Source organism: Candida metapsilosis (assembly GCF_017655625.1).
Source record: "Candida metapsilosis strain BP57 chromosome Unknown scaffold8, whole genome shotgun sequence".
Classification (NCBI taxonomy): Eukaryota; Fungi; Ascomycota; class Pichiomycetes; order Serinales; family Debaryomycetaceae; genus Lodderomyces; species Lodderomyces metapsilosis.
The window spans coordinates 278,162-297,948 of record NW_027138166.1 but is presented as its reverse complement, the minus strand read 5'-3'; the positions used below and the strand labels follow the sequence as shown (position 1 = coordinate 297,948).

Sequence of the window (19,787 nt, the reverse complement as noted above, 5' to 3'; positions counted from 1 at the left end):
CTGTATCTACCTCCCAAGGTGGTCTGAGAATGAGAGCTGTTTGGTGAGAATAAATACACCTTTTGGTCTGGCTGCCTTTGGTTGAAAAATTATACTTTGTGTAAATCAAGAAAATAATTCAACAAACATTATTTTCAATAAATTTTGTTGCTATCGCCTGAATGACATATTCTCGTATACAAAAGTAGGTCTGCTTTTTGATCAGTACAAATTGGGTTTTCCTTTTTCCTTTTTCCTTTGTGGAGTAATTTACACAGAGGGTATATATCCATTCGCAATCTCTCTCTCTCTCCACAGTCTAAAGACACAAAAGAGGTTGTTTTTGCAATCGGTGCACTACAGAACACAATATAACCTTGCTGCTCATCAAAGCAAATGTAGATTTAAGCTTTATCCCAAATAAGGTTTTCCTTAGCAAACTCAAAGATAAAGAAATATATAATATTGTGGCATGTCTATTGGTGTACAATTATTATTAATCTACAAAAAAACTGATGACCACTTACACAAAAGGATTTGGAGGAACAGAGTGAGTGGTGTAATTGGCAAAAGGAGAAATATACGAGCCCCTGTTCGCACGTGGGAGGCAAGAGAGGACAATCACGCACACAGATTCCCTCAGCTCCCCTTCCCTCCCCCTCCCTTCCGCTCCCCTCATTTTTTCTCTCTCGTATCTGCTTCAGATACGACGATCTAACCGCCTGAAATTAACTCCTTGATTATAAAATAAATGACTTTCATGACAGCTGATCTTTTTTTTTACACAAATATAATAATCGCTTATCAATTGCACCTCTTCTTTTTTCACTTGCATAACCTTGCATTTACTAGAATATCCCTGTGCGCTATCATTAGCGTCGCCTTAGGGAAAAATACAATAAGAGACACGCCCAATGAGCCAGCACTAGCTTGTGGAGACATTGAGGCGGGTCGTAAGCTTTACCCACCTTTTTTCCAGCCAAATTACGACCAATCACGTGGAATTTCTCTTCCAGAGTGTCTGTTCTCCTGACACATTTGTAATCAGGCCATTAATGGGGGGAAGTGCGAGCTTGCATAAACACGCCACTTGACCCAACCTGGGCATGCTGTTTGCTCTTCAGGACCTCCATAGGAATGTTGCACTTTTTTAAGCTCACAGGGATTAAAGTTTATTCACTGCACCATTACATCATATACTGTTTCGTGCTTTTAGACATCTTTTCTTCCAGTGTATGATGTCATGGAGGTTCCCTTATTGCTCTTCCCAATGCTACAATCTGATAATCAAATCCGACGAATGGGATTCTAGCGAATACATGTTTGTGTAATATGCAGTTAACGCCGTGCACCAAACCAGTAACAAAAGAGGCAAACAAAAAGAAAGAAAATTTCACCTTCGGAATATAAAAGCCCATCATCTCTTTGTTTGGTTAGCGATAGCAGCACAAAGAAAGAGATGTCTCGGTGAAAGTAGGGCTACTGCACTTCTATAAATTGTTCCCCCCCATTATGCCTTGCTCCCCTTACATTAAAACTGTTCCCCTTTTTTTTCCATAACAATGTGTAAAAAATTTTATTCTCGGCTGTGGCTTACGGCTATTCTGAAAAAATCCGAGACTAAAAATTTTTAGATATACGGCACTTCTACTTTCATTACACAGAGAGGGTAGTATCATAACCATTTAACCATTTATAAAGTGTTGGATGAATTTTAGTCATCATTGTTTGTTTACTTTAGATTACTTGTTTTGTTCTAATAAAAGAATTTCAAAACAAACAAAAAAAACTAAAACTAAAACTAGAGAAGAGAGAATAGTAGAGTAAGAGTATTAAGTGTGTGTGTGCTAAAGGAAAAAAAAAAATATTTAAACAAAAGTCGTGCGCTTTTTTTTATAAAAGACAGACGAATAGTTCACTTGATCCCCCTGTATAGCAAATCCAGTCAGCACAATGAGTGGCGAGTCAGTATACTACGGAAGATCCGTTAATAAGGTATACAACCAAGAATTCATCATTGATCGACGATTCAAAATCATCAAGGAGTTGGGTCAAGGTGCTTACGGTATTGTTTGCTCAGCCAAATACGACGATGGAACAAACGACGATCCAATTTCCAACAATCTGTCCTCCTCAGCTGATGGATCCTATGTTGCTATTAAAAAGATTACAAACATTTTTAGTAAAAAAATTCTATGCAAACGAGCATTGAGAGAGATTAAATTGTTGCAATTCTTTAGAGGACACAAGAATATCACTTGTCTTTACGATTTGGACATCATTCCTAATCCATTGACGGGTGAATTTAATGAAATTTATTTATATGAGGAGCTAATGGAGTGTGATATGCACCAAATTATCAGATCTGGCCAACCATTAACTGATCTGCATTATCAATCATTCATATACCAAATCTTGTGTGGACTAAAGTACATTCACTCAGCGGATGTGCTACATCGAGACTTGAAACCAGGTAACCTCCTTGTAAACGCTGATTGCGAATTGAAAATCTGTGACTTTGGTCTTGCTAGAGGTTTTTCCGAGAACCCAGAACAGAACCAAGGGTTTATGACGGAGTACGTGGCAACTAGATGGTATAGAGCTCCAGAAATTATGCTAAGCTTCACCAACTATACAAAAGCAATTGACGTTTGGTCTGTTGGATGTATATTAGCTGAGTTACTTGGAGGTAAACCACTTTTCCGTGGTAAAGATTACGTTGATCAATTGAATCAAATCTTGATGATTTTGGGAACACCACCGGAATCAACGTTGGTCAAAATCGGCTCACAAAGAGCACAAAATTATGTTAGATCGTTACCAATTATGAAGAAAATCAGCTACAAACATCTCTTCCCTGATGCCAACCCATTGGCCTTGGACTTGTTGGAGAGAATGTTGACATTGGATCCATTTGAACGAATCAGTGTTGATGAAGCACTAAAGCATCCTTATTTGGAAGTATGGCACGATCCCAGAGATGAACCTGAATGCCAGGTCAAATTTGACTTTAAAACATTTGAAACGTTTGAAGAATTGGATGAAATGAAGCAGCTCATTATGGATGAAGTCAAGACATTTAGAGATTTCGTTAGAAAACCAATAGAAGAACAACAACAAATACAATTACAAATGCAAATCCAAAAACAAGAGAGACAAGAAGAACAACAAAGACAAAACCAAGCGTTAGATGTAAGCTCATCTACAAATATCCGCGAAGACGATTACCCCAAACCACAAGAGTTGAATGACTTTTCTTTTCAAAGCCTCGAATCGAATAATTACCAATACGATTCTAGAGATGATAATATGAGTGGTATAAACTTGAACGATTTTCCAAACACGCTAGGACCTGATTACTATAAACTTGAAGAAGAGCTTGGATTTGGACTAGATGGAAATGCGTTTGACAATTTTAATCAATAATTCATTCTCTATATACTTGAAGAAGAGCTTGGATTTGGACTAGATGGGAATGCGTTTGACAATTTTAATCAATAATTCATTCTCTATATACTTGAAGAAGAGCTTGGATTTGGACTAGATGGAAATGCGTTTGACAATTTTAATCAATAATTCATTCTCTATATACTTGAAGAAGAGCTTGGATTTGGACTAGATGGAAATGAGTTTGACAATTTTAATCAATAATTCATTCTCTATATACTTGAAGAAGAGCTTGGATTTGGACTAGATGGAAATGCGTTTGACAATTTTAATCAATAATTCATTCTCTATATACTTGAAGAAGAGCTTGGATTTGGACTAGATGGAAATGCGTTTGACAATTTTAATCATTCTCTATATACTTTGTACTTGAATAGATCGCCATTTTTGCAAAAACACCATACTGCTTGCTTGTCAATGTAGACATTATCAATCTTACCATCAGGTACAATACTCGTTAAATCTATAGTCGCCAATGGGATCGATATCGAAGGCAAGAACTTGTCATTCACAATTGGTGATATAATAGTACTACTTTGAATAAATGTCTTTTGAGGACTCTTTTTGCTTCTAACTTCGAGTAGTTGCTTGTAAAGGGCCATCACAGTTTCACTCGCTTCAGACTTTGGGGAATGCCCATCCAGTAAAACACTTGTTAAATTTAAACTCTTTGGAGATAACAAATTGGTAAACGAAGGGGTGTTTAAGATTGGATCGGATGACAAGTTTCTCCGATGCGCCGACCTCGAGTGTACGGGCCCAGGGCTTGGACTATGAGTCAGGACAAGGTTACCATTTTTCTTTTCATGAATCGATCTTCTACTTTCCCTTGTTGGCTTGTTTTGAGTGGCAATAGTGGTTTTCTTCACTTTTGGAACAGCTTTGTAATCAAACTCCCAAATAAATACCTTACCATCATTACCACAACTAACAAGCTTATACACCAGCAATGAATCCCCATTTCCCCTGAGGAATTGAATGGATTTAACTGAATTTGCATGCCCTTTAAATCGACAAACAGTTTCCACTGATTTGATGATTGGAGGATACAGTCTTTCCGGAAGCTGTTCTTGTAAATTTTGCAAACTCTGTGTAGCTTGCATAGCAGTGTAATGTGAATTGTGACTATTCACTGTTCCACTTCTAGACCTGCCTTGACGCTCAGGTTTCTTCAAAAGGCCAGTAATATTGTAATAGGTCATTTTAAACACCTCAATCAAATCTCCTTTACCAACAATAGTGAAAAATTTGAAATCTGGACTAAACTTGACATCAGATACCCCTGAATTGAAATAATTGGATACAATGTCGGTGACTATGCTACTAGCAGACTCCTCTTGGTCGAGGCGATAGGAAAACATAAGATCAATAAACTTGACAAATCCATCCTCAGAGGCAACTGCCAACAACAACGGTTGCAAGTCATTTTGTAATGGCTCCTCCACCGATAATGTTGAAGCAAATGCCGTTATCGATTTATGACACAATTTGAAATGACCAATCAACTGTTCATCGCTAGCTTGTCCAAATATGCTCAAATCAAATTTGCGGTAGAACGTTACATATGAATCTGTACCGACAACCTCCTTTTTGTAATTTTGCAATTCATTCTTTGCAAGAGGATTGAGGATGAAAACTTCCCCATTGGAAGTCCCAGCAACAATCAAATATTCATAAAGTGGATGCCTGATGGCATAAACGGTGGATACATTCACCACATTCAATGACTGTTCCAATGAATTCAAATTCAAATCAATCTGCTTCATTTTCATACTCCTTGGCTTAATAATCAGAACTTTTCCTAAATTGCAACCAAACACAATTATTGGCTCTTCATTCAAAACAAATGCAGTTAAGGAGGTTATGATACAAGTGCTGCTAAATTGTAGTCGTAGCAAAGGCTGCTCTAATTCATTCTCCTCATTAGTAACTTTTGTATGCTCATATTCCGAAGACTCTGACAATCCAAAAACATTAAGCACATTGACATTTGCAGATATCAAGAGTTTCCCACAAGAAGCAAATTCGTCGTTGTAACTCAATATACTGACATCTGAAGATTCAACGTTTTCAAAAGATTCATCCTTCACAAATAGCTTATTAAAATTTGTAGTCAACTTATTAAACGGGTTTCTTGATTGGAATTTACTCTTTGTCTCCACAATCGCTGTCAATGCACCAGGGTTCATATTTGGATTTCGAAATGGGTCCTGAGTTAGCGGATTGACATTTGCCGCAATGTGCATGTTCCCCTCATGTCGCTTATCACAACGCTGTACTCTTTCTTTAAAATCATTCACCACATGAAGCGGCAAAGACACATAAGTAGTCGATTCAAACGGACCCATGGGCGGGCGCGCTATGTTCAAGTACTCTTTTTCCAACTTTAATTTTGCATTAATCAGTTTGCCATTATTCATGGGCCAGATAATCTCCCTAGTCGATGCGGGAACGTTATTCGGTAGTGGATGGAATAAATTCTCATCGAGTTGTGTGTACCCGGGAGAAACCGAGTTGAGATACATGGAAACATTTGCAAACGGCGACTCCGTAGTAGTCAGTGAAGTTTGTGCCATTGTATAGTTTAGTGAGCCCTCCTTCAGTTATTCTTCAAGACAGATACGGTTCTAGTTTGACGCAGTGACACTCGAAGTTGAATTTGAGGCCCCTCTGCTTTTGATCAGATAAACAAACGCCGTGTAAGAGATTCTTTTTTTTTTTTGGTTTCCAGCGGAGGCCAACAGAAAAAAAAAAAAAAAAAAAAAAAAATAATAATAATAAAATCCCAACCGAAATTTTTCACCAACATCAAAAATTTTTTACATACCCCGCTGTACCCATGTTGAGGCTATTTCAGAAAAGCGGAATTTTAACTACTCCACTCAGAGGGTCCATTGGTGTTACCTATACCCCTTTAATCAACCCTATTAGGTTTAACTCGACAAAGAAGGACGCATCTCCAGCTAAAGAGACCAACATCAACATCGATGACTTATTGAAAAGCTCCATCCCCAACTTGTCCTTCAGTGAGTCGATAAATGAAAGGTTTGGTTTTGAAGCAAATAGACAACCAACACCACGTGAAGTTGCGAAGGGGATCAGAGAATTTGGTACCAATGCAGGAAGAACGGTTGATGTAAATTACAACAATTTGGCCAGAGCATTCACCCAGATAAAGAGAGTAGGCAATGAGAATAAGCTTAGGTACTTGCAAAAGATCCAATCAAGATATATCCGCCCAGCAAAATACAGGAAGCAGTTGAAGAGGGAATGGTGGAGAAGGAAGTTTTCTTCAGGGTTCAAGGACTTGTTGGCCCAGGTGAATGACGCCAGAAGAAGAGGTTACTAATGTGTATAACTTGTAAATAGAAACTGTGGGGCTAATTTCATTGTATGATATTAAATAATCTTACCGCCATTCCGTAGTGACAAGGTGTCTGAAGCAGGCGATTGGATGGGAGGCAACCCACTCTCAGAAACAGGGATCCATCAATGATTAAAGTTAGAAAAATATAGGAAGATCAAAGGCAACTGTAAACTCTCTTTAAACTGCCTGAACTTGGAATACCTAGACGACTCTAACCAAGTTCAAGTACATAGCTGGCATACTGTTCTAAGTAGATGATTGTGGGTAAACTCAATACGGTTAGGACTTCGGGGATCACTAGAGTCTACAAGTAGTCTTAAACACCAAGCGTCAGAATGTCTATCTCTGCAGATTTGAGCAAACCATACGTCATTCCCCTCTCTGCAACAACAGCAGTACATCACAGGATTAATGACGATATTTTTAGGAATAACAAGTGCCGATTTCATTCACGACCAGAGTCACCACCTCTTTATTAACGACGAAATGAACAAATCATCCAATGCATGTGCTTATATTTACAACATCCCCGTATAAGTTTTGCTTTCGTGCAAAGACGTTTCCACAAGTTATTAAACTTTGATAAATGCATCAGATTAAAACGTATCTATATGTAAGGCAAAAGGAGGATGCTAGATATAGCTCCATTTGTGTCGTGTCGCGTTTTAAGTGAGGACACGGATACGACAAGAATACAATAGTGCAAGATGCTACTTCAAATATGTCACAAGACAAAAAATTGGTGCCACGAGACCGAGGGTTAATTCCGTGAAGTTGCACACAGAAACAATATTTTATTCCGCCAACACTGTGATATCTATTGCGGTATGGCGGCAAAAGGTAACCTACGGATAATTTTCATCTTTTTGCATTCTCAGTCCACAAACATGCAGCACACAATTTCAACAGTATTTAAGCTTCCCCACATCTCGAGCGTTTAGCATATTCTAGGCGTTTTTTCTTTTTTCTTTTCCAGTATAAAGAATGGCCAAATCGAACCAAAAGTACGCCTTGATCACAGGTGCATCATCTGGTATCGGATATGCCCTTGCCGCAGAATTCAGTAGAAGAGGTTACAAGGTGATTGGAGCTTCCCCTAAAGCTGTCTTACATTTACAAGATCCCCTTGTTGCTGAATATGGAGTTATTTCAGTTCCATGTGATATTACCAACCTTGATGATTTAAAGAGATTGAAGGATGCTGTTTTTGAAATAACCGGTGGATACTTGGACATCTTGTACAACAATGCTGGTATTGCAACTGGTGGACCAGCAATTTCCGCAGATGAAGCAAAGGTGGAGAAGATCTTCCAAGTGAATGTAACCGGCCATATCAATGCTACTAAACAGCTTGCTCCATATGTCATCAATGCAAAGGGAACCATCTTATTTACCAGTTCTGTGGCAGCAAGAGTGCCTCTTGCTTGGACAAGTTTGTACTGTGCAACAAAAGCAGCTATCGATGCATACGCATTATCTTTGCATGGAGAGATGGCACCGTTTGGCGTCAAAGTTCATAGTGTGATAACCGGAGGAGTCAACACTGCAATTGGTGATGGCGAAGATGTCCAAGAGGCTGAAAAACCCTTTAGGAGCTCTGTGTACAATGTTGATGGTGGCATTGAAAGTGGTCTTGAAGCTAAGGACATGGCCAGAAAAGGAGTCAGCCCTGCCGCGTACGCCAAAGATTTGGTACCAAAGGTGTTGAAGAAACTGACACGCTTCAATTTGTATGCTGGAAAAGCCGCTTATATTTTGCATATAATGGGCAGGTACTATCCACTATGGCTTGTAGAATGGCTTATGCAGCTTATCTTCAAACAGCGGAGGGTGTTTAATAATATTAGAAAATCTATTAAATAGATGCGATAATATTGGCTATTTTGGCTTTATGCAAAAGTTGAATATTTGAATATACTTTACTCTTACGACGAGCGAGTCCCCCTCGCCTTGCATGTTAAGTTTAGTTTTCCCTGCTGTGCAGGCCAATATGTGCTAGTCGGACGGGACGCCTGCGTGAGAAGATATGCGACTTTGTGTAGTGAAAAAAACAAACAAACGTATCAATTTCCAGTCTCTTTCCCAACAGCAAACTTTCTTCACGTCCTCCAATGCCTAGCAGCACGCACATAAATGATCAGCCCATTCCAGCAATAGCAGGCAACTTGAATGCTAAACATGCGATACACATATTTCCAGACCAACTACAGCCGTTTCGCTCAGGGATTCTTGCATATGGTGCATCTCTTGCATCAACATTGGTGGGGTACCCTTTTGACACTGTAAAAGTGAGAATGCAAACACACAGTCATTTCAGAGGTTATATAGATTGTACCAGGCGGACATATATATCAGAGGGAGTACGAGGCTTTTTCAGAGGTGTTTGGGCTCCTCTTTTATCAACTTCATTTTCCAAATCGCTCAATGTTTCAATCTATACTGCCTGCAAACCATATGTCTACGAAACCATGTTTCAAAACACCTGGTCCAAAAAAATACGACAAGAGCATCCCTTTTGGAGAAATTTACCAGTATGCTTTGTCTCTGGGTGCATTGCAGGTGCTGGAGTAAGTTTCTTTGCATGCCCTTTTGAATTCATCAAGGTGTACTCCCAGTTGGAAAAACTCGTTACTGCTAACTCATCATTAGCGAGCATCAAGATCAAACCGGAAACTCAAGGTACGTTACAAATTTGCAAAACAATCGTCACATCTAGTGGATTGAAGGGTCTATACTCGGGATTCAAATTACATTTTCTTCGAGACTCGCTATCTACTGGTGTTTATTTCAGTCTGTACGAACTGATAAAACTATTCACAAATCACTTAACCAACAGAAATGCTTCTGGCACATCACCATTTGCAGTGTTGCTATCCGGGGGACTTTCTGGTATTCTTAGTTGGATTATTATATTTCCAGTAGATACAGCCAAATCTTTAGTGCAAAAGGCTGCAATGATTTCTATATTCAGAAAACTGCATGGTCTATCACAAGCGCCGCCCGTTGACACCTTTAAAAAGAAAGATGGTTGGTTCTATCGTGGCTTGGGAATTTCCATAACGCGATCGGTTTTGACCAATATGGTCTTCTTCGGAGTATTTGAATTTGGCATGACTTACTTAGCTTAGACACAATAGACTTATATATATATACACATTATTTATTCCAATTTACGCTTCTTTTTGAGTGGCGACTTTGACCTAGTTCGAGATGCGGGGTATCCCATAGTCGACAGATGCTGCAACAATTCATTAGGATCTGCTCGTTTCCTGCCTCTTGACTCACTGTCATCGTCAGATCCCTCTTTAAAATCATCCAATGACCCAAATCTTTCAATCTCACTCAAATCCAAACCAAGTATTCTCCGTCTTTTACGTAACTTTCGCTTTGTTGGATTGCGCCTATGCATTGAACCAGGCGCTGGCTCGATAAACTTTAGTGTTGGCGTTGAACTTTCCAATTCGGCAATGCTTTGCAATGTTGCCTGGATCTCGTCTTGGAGGACAGGCGACTCGCTTGACGCAGAGCTCACCTCTGGCAGACTCTTTAAAGAGGGTTGTTCTTGGAGTACTGGGGATTCACTTGACGGCGATACCTCGGATTCCACTTCCAATGGTTCATAATTAGGAGTTATTATTGTTTCTACCTTCACCTGAACAGCTGGCAGACTTTCTCTTCTAGGGGCTGTATTGATTGAAGCATCACCAACTTCCTCCATGTCATGCTCTTGATATGCATCCACCAGCTCATTTGACATGGAGTCATCAGGGTGACTGGTTTCACTTTCACTAGATTCATCTACTACTGGTTTTAGTTCAGGCACAAGCAAATTGGTGACCTCATGTTTCCTCTCTGGTAACTCCATACTAGTGGATGGTAAATTGTGCCTTCTGGTTCTTCTTCTTTTCCTCCTTCTTGATGAGGGTCTGATGTAAGTAATTTGAACATCGAAGCTCTCATCTGATTCACTGCTATCGTCTGAGCTCTTATCCACTTGCTCTTGAAACCTCTTTGCTGCTTCCGAAAATGAAAGTAATGGTCGAGACGCAAAATCAGAAAACCTGACAGATTCGGAAATCCTGTTTTGCAAATTTTCAACTTGCATTTCATCACTGGATACTTCTGAGGTTTCCCCATCGTCCATTTCTTCAACAAAGTTTGCTGCTGCATCAGCTACATCTTGCGAAATATTTTGATGAGGCGACTGATCTTTGGAAGTCTCAGTATCATCACTTGCTGCATTCACTTCAGATTCCCCTTCATCCATTTCCGCAACAAAGTTTGCTGCTGCATCAGCTAAATCATGCGCAATATTTGAATGAGGTGACCGCTCTTTGGAAGTCTCAGTATTATCACTTTCACAACTCGTACCTGATTCTCCCTCATCCATCTCTTCAACAAAGTTTGCTGCTGCATCAACTACATCATGCACAATATTTGGATGAGGTGATCGCTCCTTCAACGACTCAGTGCCATCACTTGCACTGCTCGTACCTGATTCTCCTTCATCCATCTCTTCAATAAAGTTGGAGACAGCGTTTGCCAAAGTTTCCATTTCATTTTTAGCCAAATTACATTGCTGATCGCCCTGCAGCACAGGAAGCGAGCTCGTGTCACGTTCTTTGTCTGATTCACTCCCCGAACCCAGTCCTGTGACCTCTTGAGAGGTATCATTGCCATTGGAGTCACTGTCCAGACCATCACTGGAACTGGAATCATCGGAGAGGTCTTGCTTTTTTCCATCTTCAATATTTTTGGAAGCTCCTTCAGTAACTTGACCTGTCTTGAAATAATCTCCGCGCAACACTTTTCCCAAGAAGCGATTCACAGTTTCAGCTGAAAATCTAGATGACAGTGGCTGTAGATCTGATCCATTGTCCAGTTCGACGATCTCATTTAGACTAGAAGAGTTCAGTTTTGATACCTCTTCAGGACCCTCCTCCTCTTCAGCAGGGCTGCCTGTGCCAGTATTCTCCTCTTCATCAGTGTTTGAGCTTGACTTAGTATCTGACAGCAAAGTCTGCGGCACAGTAGCCGAAATCGAGGGTCCGACATTAGGGAAAATAGAAAGCAACTTTTCGCGAATATCAGATTGTTGAAGTCTATTGGACGTGACTAATTCTTCCGTTTTTGGAAACTCTATTTGCTCCTCTTGGTCCTCACCTGCGTGTCCAGTAAATGAATCATCTAGGACATTGTAATCATTCTGATCATTCTCGGCCATGCGATAAGCTAGATCTATCACGTCCTGTACAAGTTCTTGGCTGACATCTCCTTGATAATTCTGTTGCAAAAAGGGCTCTTCCTCTTCTCTCTGAAGATGAGTGCTTTCAACCACTTGCTTACTATCGGACAACTCTGGATGATGTGAATCTGTTTCAGATTCCTCAGCTTTGCTATTGGCCAGCTCCGCACCAGAGAGTCCTTCTTGATCATCCAGATTAGCATCATCATCAATGAGATCACCTGTATTAGTCACATTTCCAGCTCCGTTCACGTCCAATGGTCCATCGCCATTGTCGATTTGGATGACAGTGAGGTTTTCCTCCTCATTGGTAACCTCTTCTTCTGAGCTTATAACGGTAACCTCTTCCTCCTCACTATCAGGACCACTGCTGATAATGGGGACCTCTTCCTCCCCATCAAAAAAATTGTAAGTACCTGCTCTTTCAAGCCTCGACTGAATAGTTTCTTTTACATCGCGTGTCTGTTCTCGAGGAGCTCCGTTTTCTGAAGATATCTCATCAGCATCTTCTGAACTCCTTTTACCGTGATTCTCGTCCCTTTCATCTGTATTTGTTGTGCTCTCATTGTTAGTAAGAAAACTGGACTCATATATTGAATCGAGCATCGGCGTATCAATGTCGTTCACATCTAGTGTTTCAGATGCAGGTATCTCTGCTTCTATATCACGACGAGGACTAGCTGAAGCTGAGTCATTTGCACCTTCCTCGTAAGAAACAATCGCTTCTTTATTCATGTCTTCATTGGCATCAGTTATATCAACAGCGCCATCTTTAGCAGATTGAGCTTCAGCATCATCCTCTTTCATATTATCAACACTTTCCCCGCCTGATAAAGATCCTTGAGGAGGTTGATCGTGATATGAATCTGTATTCACATCCTCCACGCCAGATTCCTCCCTCGATATAGCTTCCACGACATTATCATCAGCTCGTTCATCAACTTCCATCTCATCCAGCTCCACGCTGCTCGAATTGTTGCCGTACGACGAAGAAACTGAAGCACTGTCTATGCTTTCCAAAACAGGTACAGGAATATTTTGCAAATATTTTGCAGCTTCTGTTTGGGGATCTGGGTCACTGGTCTCCAAAATATTGCCACTCAATTCAAAAGAAGTGTCTTTGGCAGTATCATTTGGTGGTTCAGAAAATGACCTTATGGAATTTTCCAATTCCTCAACGGCATCAATCTTTATGTTGTACTTCTTTTCAGCTTCCTTCAAGTTTCGCAAAACAGTCTCTGGGTCCTCCTCTTCTTCAATAGACTTGAAAATTGGCGCGGGAGGGCATTCATCACTCAGATACTCTGGTTCGGCCGTTTGGCTATCCATGAGAGCACTTGGCATTTCAGTTACTTGGGTTGGCTCAGGCTGGGATGGTCCATTTCCTCCATATGAATTATGGTTAATTTCGACTTGCACATGATCTACCCTGTCTGGGTGATAGTCACTTCTATGCGATTCATATTGACTCTCATCTGCTAGTGAACCCTCTGACCGGTTCTCATCAAGATCATTAACTTTCATTCTTTCGTCATTCAACTCCTGTGCATAGAATGGATCGGGTACTGGGGCCATTTCATCTTGGCGGAAATCTTTACTCTGCAATTGGGTATCGGAATCCACATCGTCGTCTTTTGAAATCCTCGGTAGGTTACTGTCAGTGTATTCTGCATCAGCCATATATCCTGATTGAGTATGTGTTTCTTTGAATTTGTGCAGCGATCTGTCACCCAATGCTCTCGATGCAAAAGCCATGAGGGTATTGTATGTACTTGTAGGAACATTCCGAGAGTCGTCATTCTCATCCTCTTCTTTCTCCTCATCTGCGAATCCTTCTGCTTGTGAATCGACATTCGATGCAACATTTTCCAGCTCTGAAAACGGATGTGGAGAAGCCGGCATTGCAGTGATTGAAACAGGAGCGGAGTTTTGCCGTGAATAATTCGCATCAGTACATCCTCCATAATCAAGCGACTCAATGTCCGAGTCCACACTACTTTCACCCAGCAGATCACCTTGTTCCATTTCCATGTGAGAAGATCGCTCGTACTCATCCCCTTGAATGATTGATTTTAGTTCATCATACTCTGATTCGTTGTTGACAGAGCGTCTTTGTTGATGCTGGAATTGTTCTGGAAAGGGCTCATCATTGACGGATCGAATCTCTCTCTCGACGTCTAATTCAACGTCATCAACCGCATGAGCTTCTTCTTCTTGTAATGCATCGTATTCACCCATGGAGTCGATTTCCTCATCAGATTGGTCAACTTCATCACCTTCTTGTAACGCATCGTATTCAACCATGGAGTCGATTTCTTCTTCATCATCCTCATCAGCATTTGGATCTGTGTGATCTTTATGAGATGCTGTATCGGCATAAACACCGCGATCTTGTGGTTGATACGCATATCCATTATTCTCATCATCATAATCTTCCTCATATTCCTCCTCGTTGTAATCTTCTTCCTCATTGTACTCTTCCTCTTCATAGTCTCCATATTCAGTATGCACTGCCCTCAGGTAATAATCTTCATCATACCTCTCTTGCGTTTCACCAGAACGAGCAAAGTGTGGATCAATTCTTCGTTCCATGGGTTGAGCATAAGCTAGTGCACTCTGTGCAGTGTAAAGTTCCGGATCATTTCTATATTCATCATGCTGAATATGATAAGCAGAATGATGCGATGGATCATAGACCTCACTGTTCAGCGCTTCTTCTTCTTCCTCTGAACTAGATAATATCTCAATGACGTCTTCCTTTGAAACTCCTGTAACTTCAATGTTTTTCCTTTCTTCGCCATGCCAACCATAGCGTTCGCTCAAATCATCTTCATCTTGGTCCATGCTATCGATTTCGGATTCTTCCATCTCCTCATTTTCTTCCACGTCAACCTGTTGATTTTGACGAGCCCAATGAGGCAATTGATCACTGTAAGCAGACAGCTGATTCCGAGATTCAGACAGTGGTCTTCTCTGTAACAATGCTTCAGTATCTTCTCTCTTTATTTTGTTCTCAGCTTCCCTTCGTTCGAGTATTTCTCCCAATTTTGCAAAACCTTCATCGAAATGTCTTTGTTGCATGTCCGACTTTAATTTTCGTTTGAAATCTTCGTCTTGCTTCTGTTGTAACAACTCATTGAGTTCCTGTCGCTGCTTTGTTTTCAAATTTTCATAACGTGCTCTGATGTTATCGATCCAATCGACTACATCTTCGGCATCTTGAGCTTTGAATACCGTGAGTGCATTGTTGCTCAAGGCGCGACTGTGTGAATCATTTATGATACTGGAGGAGCTCTCATTATAATTTGATGCAATTCCATGATAGCTTCCCAATCTTCTGTTGTTAGTGGCTGATGAATCACTTTGATTCAGATTGTCTTTGCTTCTACGATTTCTCTTTGTGATGTACAATGAGTGAGACAGATTGCTCATAATGCAAGTTGTTAGGTGAATTCAATTCTTTAAAGGACCTAGTAGTGGCTAACTGCCCTTGGTGGTGGTGTTGCTATGTTTTCGTTTTAAACACACCAAATTTTTTGTTCCGTTGATGATGTGATGTTGTGTCGCACTTGGTGTCAAGAAGCAACAATAAATCACGTGGCACTATTTAAGTTCATAAAATACCATTTCAATGTTGAAGGCATTGCAAAGCTTCCAGGAACTCAATCTGGTGATGTCATTATAAGGCATTCATATTCCGGCAGTCTTTAGTTCCTACAAGCTCTTCCAGTACTTTTGAAGCTTACTTATAAGATTGTCAAGAAAATCGGCTCTTTAGCGAAACGGTGTTTATTTCTATATTTAGATGTCATTTGGGAGCTGCCTTTTGCGTCTCAAAGTAACCAAGTCGGTCTTTGAGGTCGGAAATGTTACAAGTATTGGCGATGGATCTTTAAAATCTCATTGACACTATGCACCCATTCTTAAAATATACCACATGTGCAATAAATTATACAACAATTGACAGCGAAGAATTATTCTTCCCTTCTGCACAAGGAGTTATCATGATCGCTGCCTCTCTATAGTTCATTGATAATGGAAAAGGTTTTCTCGAGAAGTTTGAGAAGCGGCAAAGCGCCAACTTGCAACACGTGCTAATTCCACCACCATCAGTGCTGAAACGTCCCGTTGGCTATTCTGTACTTTTCTCGAGTGCCGTGACTGATGAGGTACAAGAGTCATAGGAAGCTGTATTCGTTCTCTTGACCGCAAAAGCATATATCCGAAACAGAATCGAAATTTTTTTTCTACAATTCACAAAGTATTTCCTACAATGCACAAAGACAAACTTCATAAGATCGCCATTGTATAACCGGTGCCAAAAAGGTCACGCATAAGTCATATATCACTTGATCAGCCGGGAGCTATTCAGCTAGCCTCATCTCTTCTTACACACAGCTCATTGTTACATTCACAAACTCTCTGTCAACTTATTAAACTTCACAAAGTTTAAAGTTTACGAAAAAGACTACGACACGGAAGAAAACTCATCTATTATGCAGAGCACAGCCAAGTATCGAAGGTTTTGTTTTTGTTTCTTTTCTTCTTTGTTCGAAGTCTTTCTGGTTATGAGTCTCTTCAGCAAGCTTAAGTAAGTTTACACAAAGAGAAAATTTCATCTTTCAAAATGACCGCAAGCATTCCAAGACTGTACGAGACAAATAGACTAAGCTTGAAGGAATTGAAGACAATAAAGGATGGATATATGAAAGGGGAATCATGGTGTTGTACATTGTGTTGAACAATAAGGAATTGTTGAATAGGAATTAGTTACGACAATTTACTCTTGAACCTAGAATCGCATTTTACATTTGTGTAATGTTCTACAAAATTAATATGGTTGATTGCAAAGCGCTCTTAAAAGTATGTTCATCTATTGCCCAAAAGAAGATATTGTGGAAATGTAACATCTATAGAATAAACAATGAAGAGAATTTTAAAGTACACAGCCGGGATTCCGAGTAATACTTCAGAGAGTGAGAGTGAGGGACTTATTGTATTGATGACAGGTCAAGGTCTAGCGCTGTGCTGTATCAACTCGGTACCTTTCTTCCACCACTATAATGATTTTATAGACCTCTTTCTTATTATACCTCTAAGCTTGCTATTCGATGGGCAGAGCAAAAAAAAAAAAAAAGAAAGAAAATATATTTTTTTTTAATTTAACACCCCTTGCATATAGATACAACTAAACTTGAATGTACATGGGACTATCGGTGCTGTTTCGATGAAACTAAAGGGGGCAATTCAGCATTCCAAGGAGAGACCATGGTCGAGGGTGGAATCAATTGCTTGACTGTACTTAGAACAGTTTATCGAAAACGGTCTATTCCTTCACCACTTTTTTTTTTGTGATGTCTGTGAATAACTCTTCCACAGGAAGGGGGCGGAGAAATTTACAAGAACGTGCATCACCCGTTTCAAGTGACCAATTTTTTTTTTTTTTTTCAACTATTGTTTTTGTATGTGTTTTACTGTTAGTCAGTTAGTGTTTAAGAGTGGATCTTTAATTAAGCTGTTTGTAACTCAAATGTTTATAGTCTTCTTGCACAAAGTTCTTGTTTAGAACTTACATATTTTAAACCTCGCACATTTTACGAACAACAGTGCGTTTTAAGTAAGTCGTCTCTTTAAGGAATTCGTACAAAAAAAATAAAAAAAAAATCACGTAAAATGTAAACAAGTGTAGTTTTTAACCCGCTCTTATACCACCACAATGCCACCTTCGAAAAAGAAAAAGACAGAGGAGGAGAAAAGAGAATGGGAGGAATCATTGCAGATGGCTGTTATTGAAAGTAAGAGCCAAACTCGTCCTAATAATTCTAAAATTGCACGTAAGTATGGGCATTACAGATCAGCATTAGCCTATCGATTAGATGGCGGTTTACCACGCAAACAAGCTCACGAAAGTCAACAAGTACTATCAGGAAAGCAAGAGATCCTCTTTCTTAGACAGGTCCAAGCAGCAGATCACGAACACGTTGGGTTAACAGCCTGTGAGATGCAAGAATTTGCGCAAGATATTTTGGACGCGCTCGGTATAGATCATCACGTAGGAGATAACTGGCCATATAACATGTTGGAGAGACACCCATGGATTAGGATGCTCTCAGGCAAACCGACAGACCAGAATCGAACCTATGGGGTCTCTTTGGCAGGAATAGAGGTGTTTTTTCAGCGCTATGAGGACGCTGTAACTCGGTACAAGGTTGAGGCAGTAAACATTTGGAACATGGACGAAACAGGTATATTTATACACCAAATTGGAAAGAAAAGAGTTGCCGGCGATAGTCTGAAAAAGAGTACGAATGTCAAGAGTGGAAATAGTAAGGAAATTACCACAGTTGTGGAGGCTATTTCAGCTGCAGGAGAAAGAATTAGATATCCCCTCTCAATATTCAAGAGTAAAACGCTCATGACCAACCAGATTTCAGATGATGAGAAGTTGGAGTGGGCTTATGCCGTGAGCTATAAAGGCTGGAACACTGGAGACCATTTTGAGCAATGGGTGCGGAAGATATTCATTCCTTTCACTGCACCAAAAAATTCTCAAGATTACCGGATTTTGATCATGGATAACCACGCAACACATTACAGCGAAGAGCTCAAACTGGTTCTAAAGGATGCTAGAGTGATCCCGATTTACCTACCACCCCATTGCCTGCATTTGATGCAGCCGTTAGATGTCGGTGTTTTCAAACCCGTTAAGGATCATTACAGAAAACTTGTTGCCCGTTATTTTGACAGGCATGCAACACATGTTGTCCCAAAAGACAAGTTTATAGAGTTCTGGATTGGCTCTAGAAACCTTAGGATGACAAAAGAGAACATTTCAAGTGGGTTCAGGAAGTCTGGGCTATGGCCCATTGATAAACAAATGGTCCTTGAAAATCCGGAGCTAACAAAGAAAAATGCAATAGTTTCTGATGAAAACGCACCACTATATGATTCTCTGAATTCGAATTTATGTATAAATGGGGTTTCCGGTGTTGTTTACCCAGAAGAAAGCTCGAAACCAACTGAGAGAAATATTCGTGCAAAAGAACGGGTGAGAAACAGGGAAATTCAACTACGTGACCAAACAATTGCGCAAAAGGATAACATAATAAGGACGCTATCACGTAAACTAGAACTGAAAGAAAACCCTCCACTGAAAGGGCCTAAGAAAAAGGTGTGTTCCATGGATAATGGCGAGATTAAAACGAGCCAAGAGGTTCAGCCTCGGAGTAAAAAATTAAAGCAAGATATGGAGAAAAAGATGGCGAAAACGCAGAAAAGAGAGCCATTGGGTGATAAAACTAACACTTCCTAATCATTGCCATGAGAAAACCGTTTTGATTAAGCTATTTTGAGTCCAATTCTACATAGATTTTTGTACTAAAACTTGGTAAAATTTTGATTGTTTTTTTTTTTTTTTCTGTACGAATTCCTTAAAGAGACGACTTACTTAAAACGCACTGAATAAACAAAGCTTGAGAATTTCAAAGTTCCTTGTTTCAAAAAAGGGCTTTTGTACTTGGCTTCTAAAGAGAGTAACAATTTGGCGCTAACACATAGAGAATTTCTTTTTTTTACTCTCCATCGCGTTGTACTTCTCCTCATACGCACAATAAGCACCTTATGCAGACTTTAAATAGATTGTAAACTAGATTCCCCTCAATATTCTAGGAGCGCCTATGCAACTAAAGAGTCTCCCTAAGAGGTAAGGTCTAACAAGGCAACATATCAAATAACTGGTCACTTGTGCAA

The 19,787-nt window shown here is 40.0% G+C and overlaps 6 protein-coding genes across 6 annotated transcripts; 4 read left to right on the top strand and 2 right to left on the bottom strand. All coding sequences in view use genetic code 12, as the record gives it.

The window, feature by feature from the left end:
- Positions 1-1,932: 1,932 nt before the first annotated feature.
- MKC1 (mitogen-activated serine/threonine-protein kinase) lies at positions 1,933-3,405 on the top strand (the record flags this gene model as incomplete). Its single annotated transcript, XM_067694833.1, has 1 exon — positions 1,933-3,405. One exon carries the CDS (start codon positions 1,933-1,935, stop codon positions 3,403-3,405), a length of 1,473 nt encoding a protein of 490 aa, XP_067546021.1.
- A 368-nt stretch (positions 3,406-3,773) lies between these two features.
- Positions 3,774-6,002, bottom strand: I9W82_005634 (uncharacterized protein; the record flags this gene model as incomplete). Its single annotated transcript, XM_067694832.1, has 1 exon — positions 3,774-6,002. One exon carries the CDS (start codon positions 6,000-6,002, stop codon positions 3,774-3,776), a length of 2,229 nt encoding a protein of 742 aa, XP_067546020.1.
- A 263-nt stretch (positions 6,003-6,265) lies between these two features.
- I9W82_005633 (mitochondrial 37S ribosomal protein bS21m) lies at positions 6,266-6,775 on the top strand (the record flags this gene model as incomplete). Its single annotated transcript, XM_067694831.1, has 1 exon — positions 6,266-6,775. The coding sequence occupies one exon, from the start codon at positions 6,266-6,268 to the stop codon at positions 6,773-6,775; it is 510 nt and encodes a 169-aa protein (XP_067546019.1).
- A 1,002-nt stretch (positions 6,776-7,777) lies between these two features.
- Positions 7,778-9,921, top strand: I9W82_005632 (uncharacterized protein; the record flags this gene model as incomplete). Its single annotated transcript, XM_067694830.1, has 2 exons — positions 7,778-8,523; positions 9,171-9,921. 2 exons carry the CDS (start codon positions 7,778-7,780, stop codon positions 9,919-9,921), a joined length of 1,497 nt encoding a protein of 498 aa, XP_067546018.1.
- A 32-nt stretch (positions 9,922-9,953) lies between these two features.
- On the bottom strand, positions 9,954-15,470 carry I9W82_005631 (uncharacterized protein; the record flags this gene model as incomplete). The annotated part of the gene is made up of 1 exon (XM_067694829.1): positions 9,954-15,470. The coding sequence occupies one exon, from the start codon at positions 15,468-15,470 to the stop codon at positions 9,954-9,956; it is 5,517 nt and encodes a 1,838-aa protein (XP_067546017.1).
- A 2,284-nt stretch (positions 15,471-17,754) lies between these two features.
- Positions 17,755-19,350, top strand: CIRT4B (Cirt4bp; the record flags this gene model as incomplete). The annotated part of the gene is made up of 1 exon (XM_067694828.1): positions 17,755-19,350. One exon carries the CDS (start codon positions 17,755-17,757, stop codon positions 19,348-19,350), a length of 1,596 nt encoding a protein of 531 aa, XP_067546016.1.
- Between the last annotated feature and the right edge of the window lie 437 nt (positions 19,351-19,787).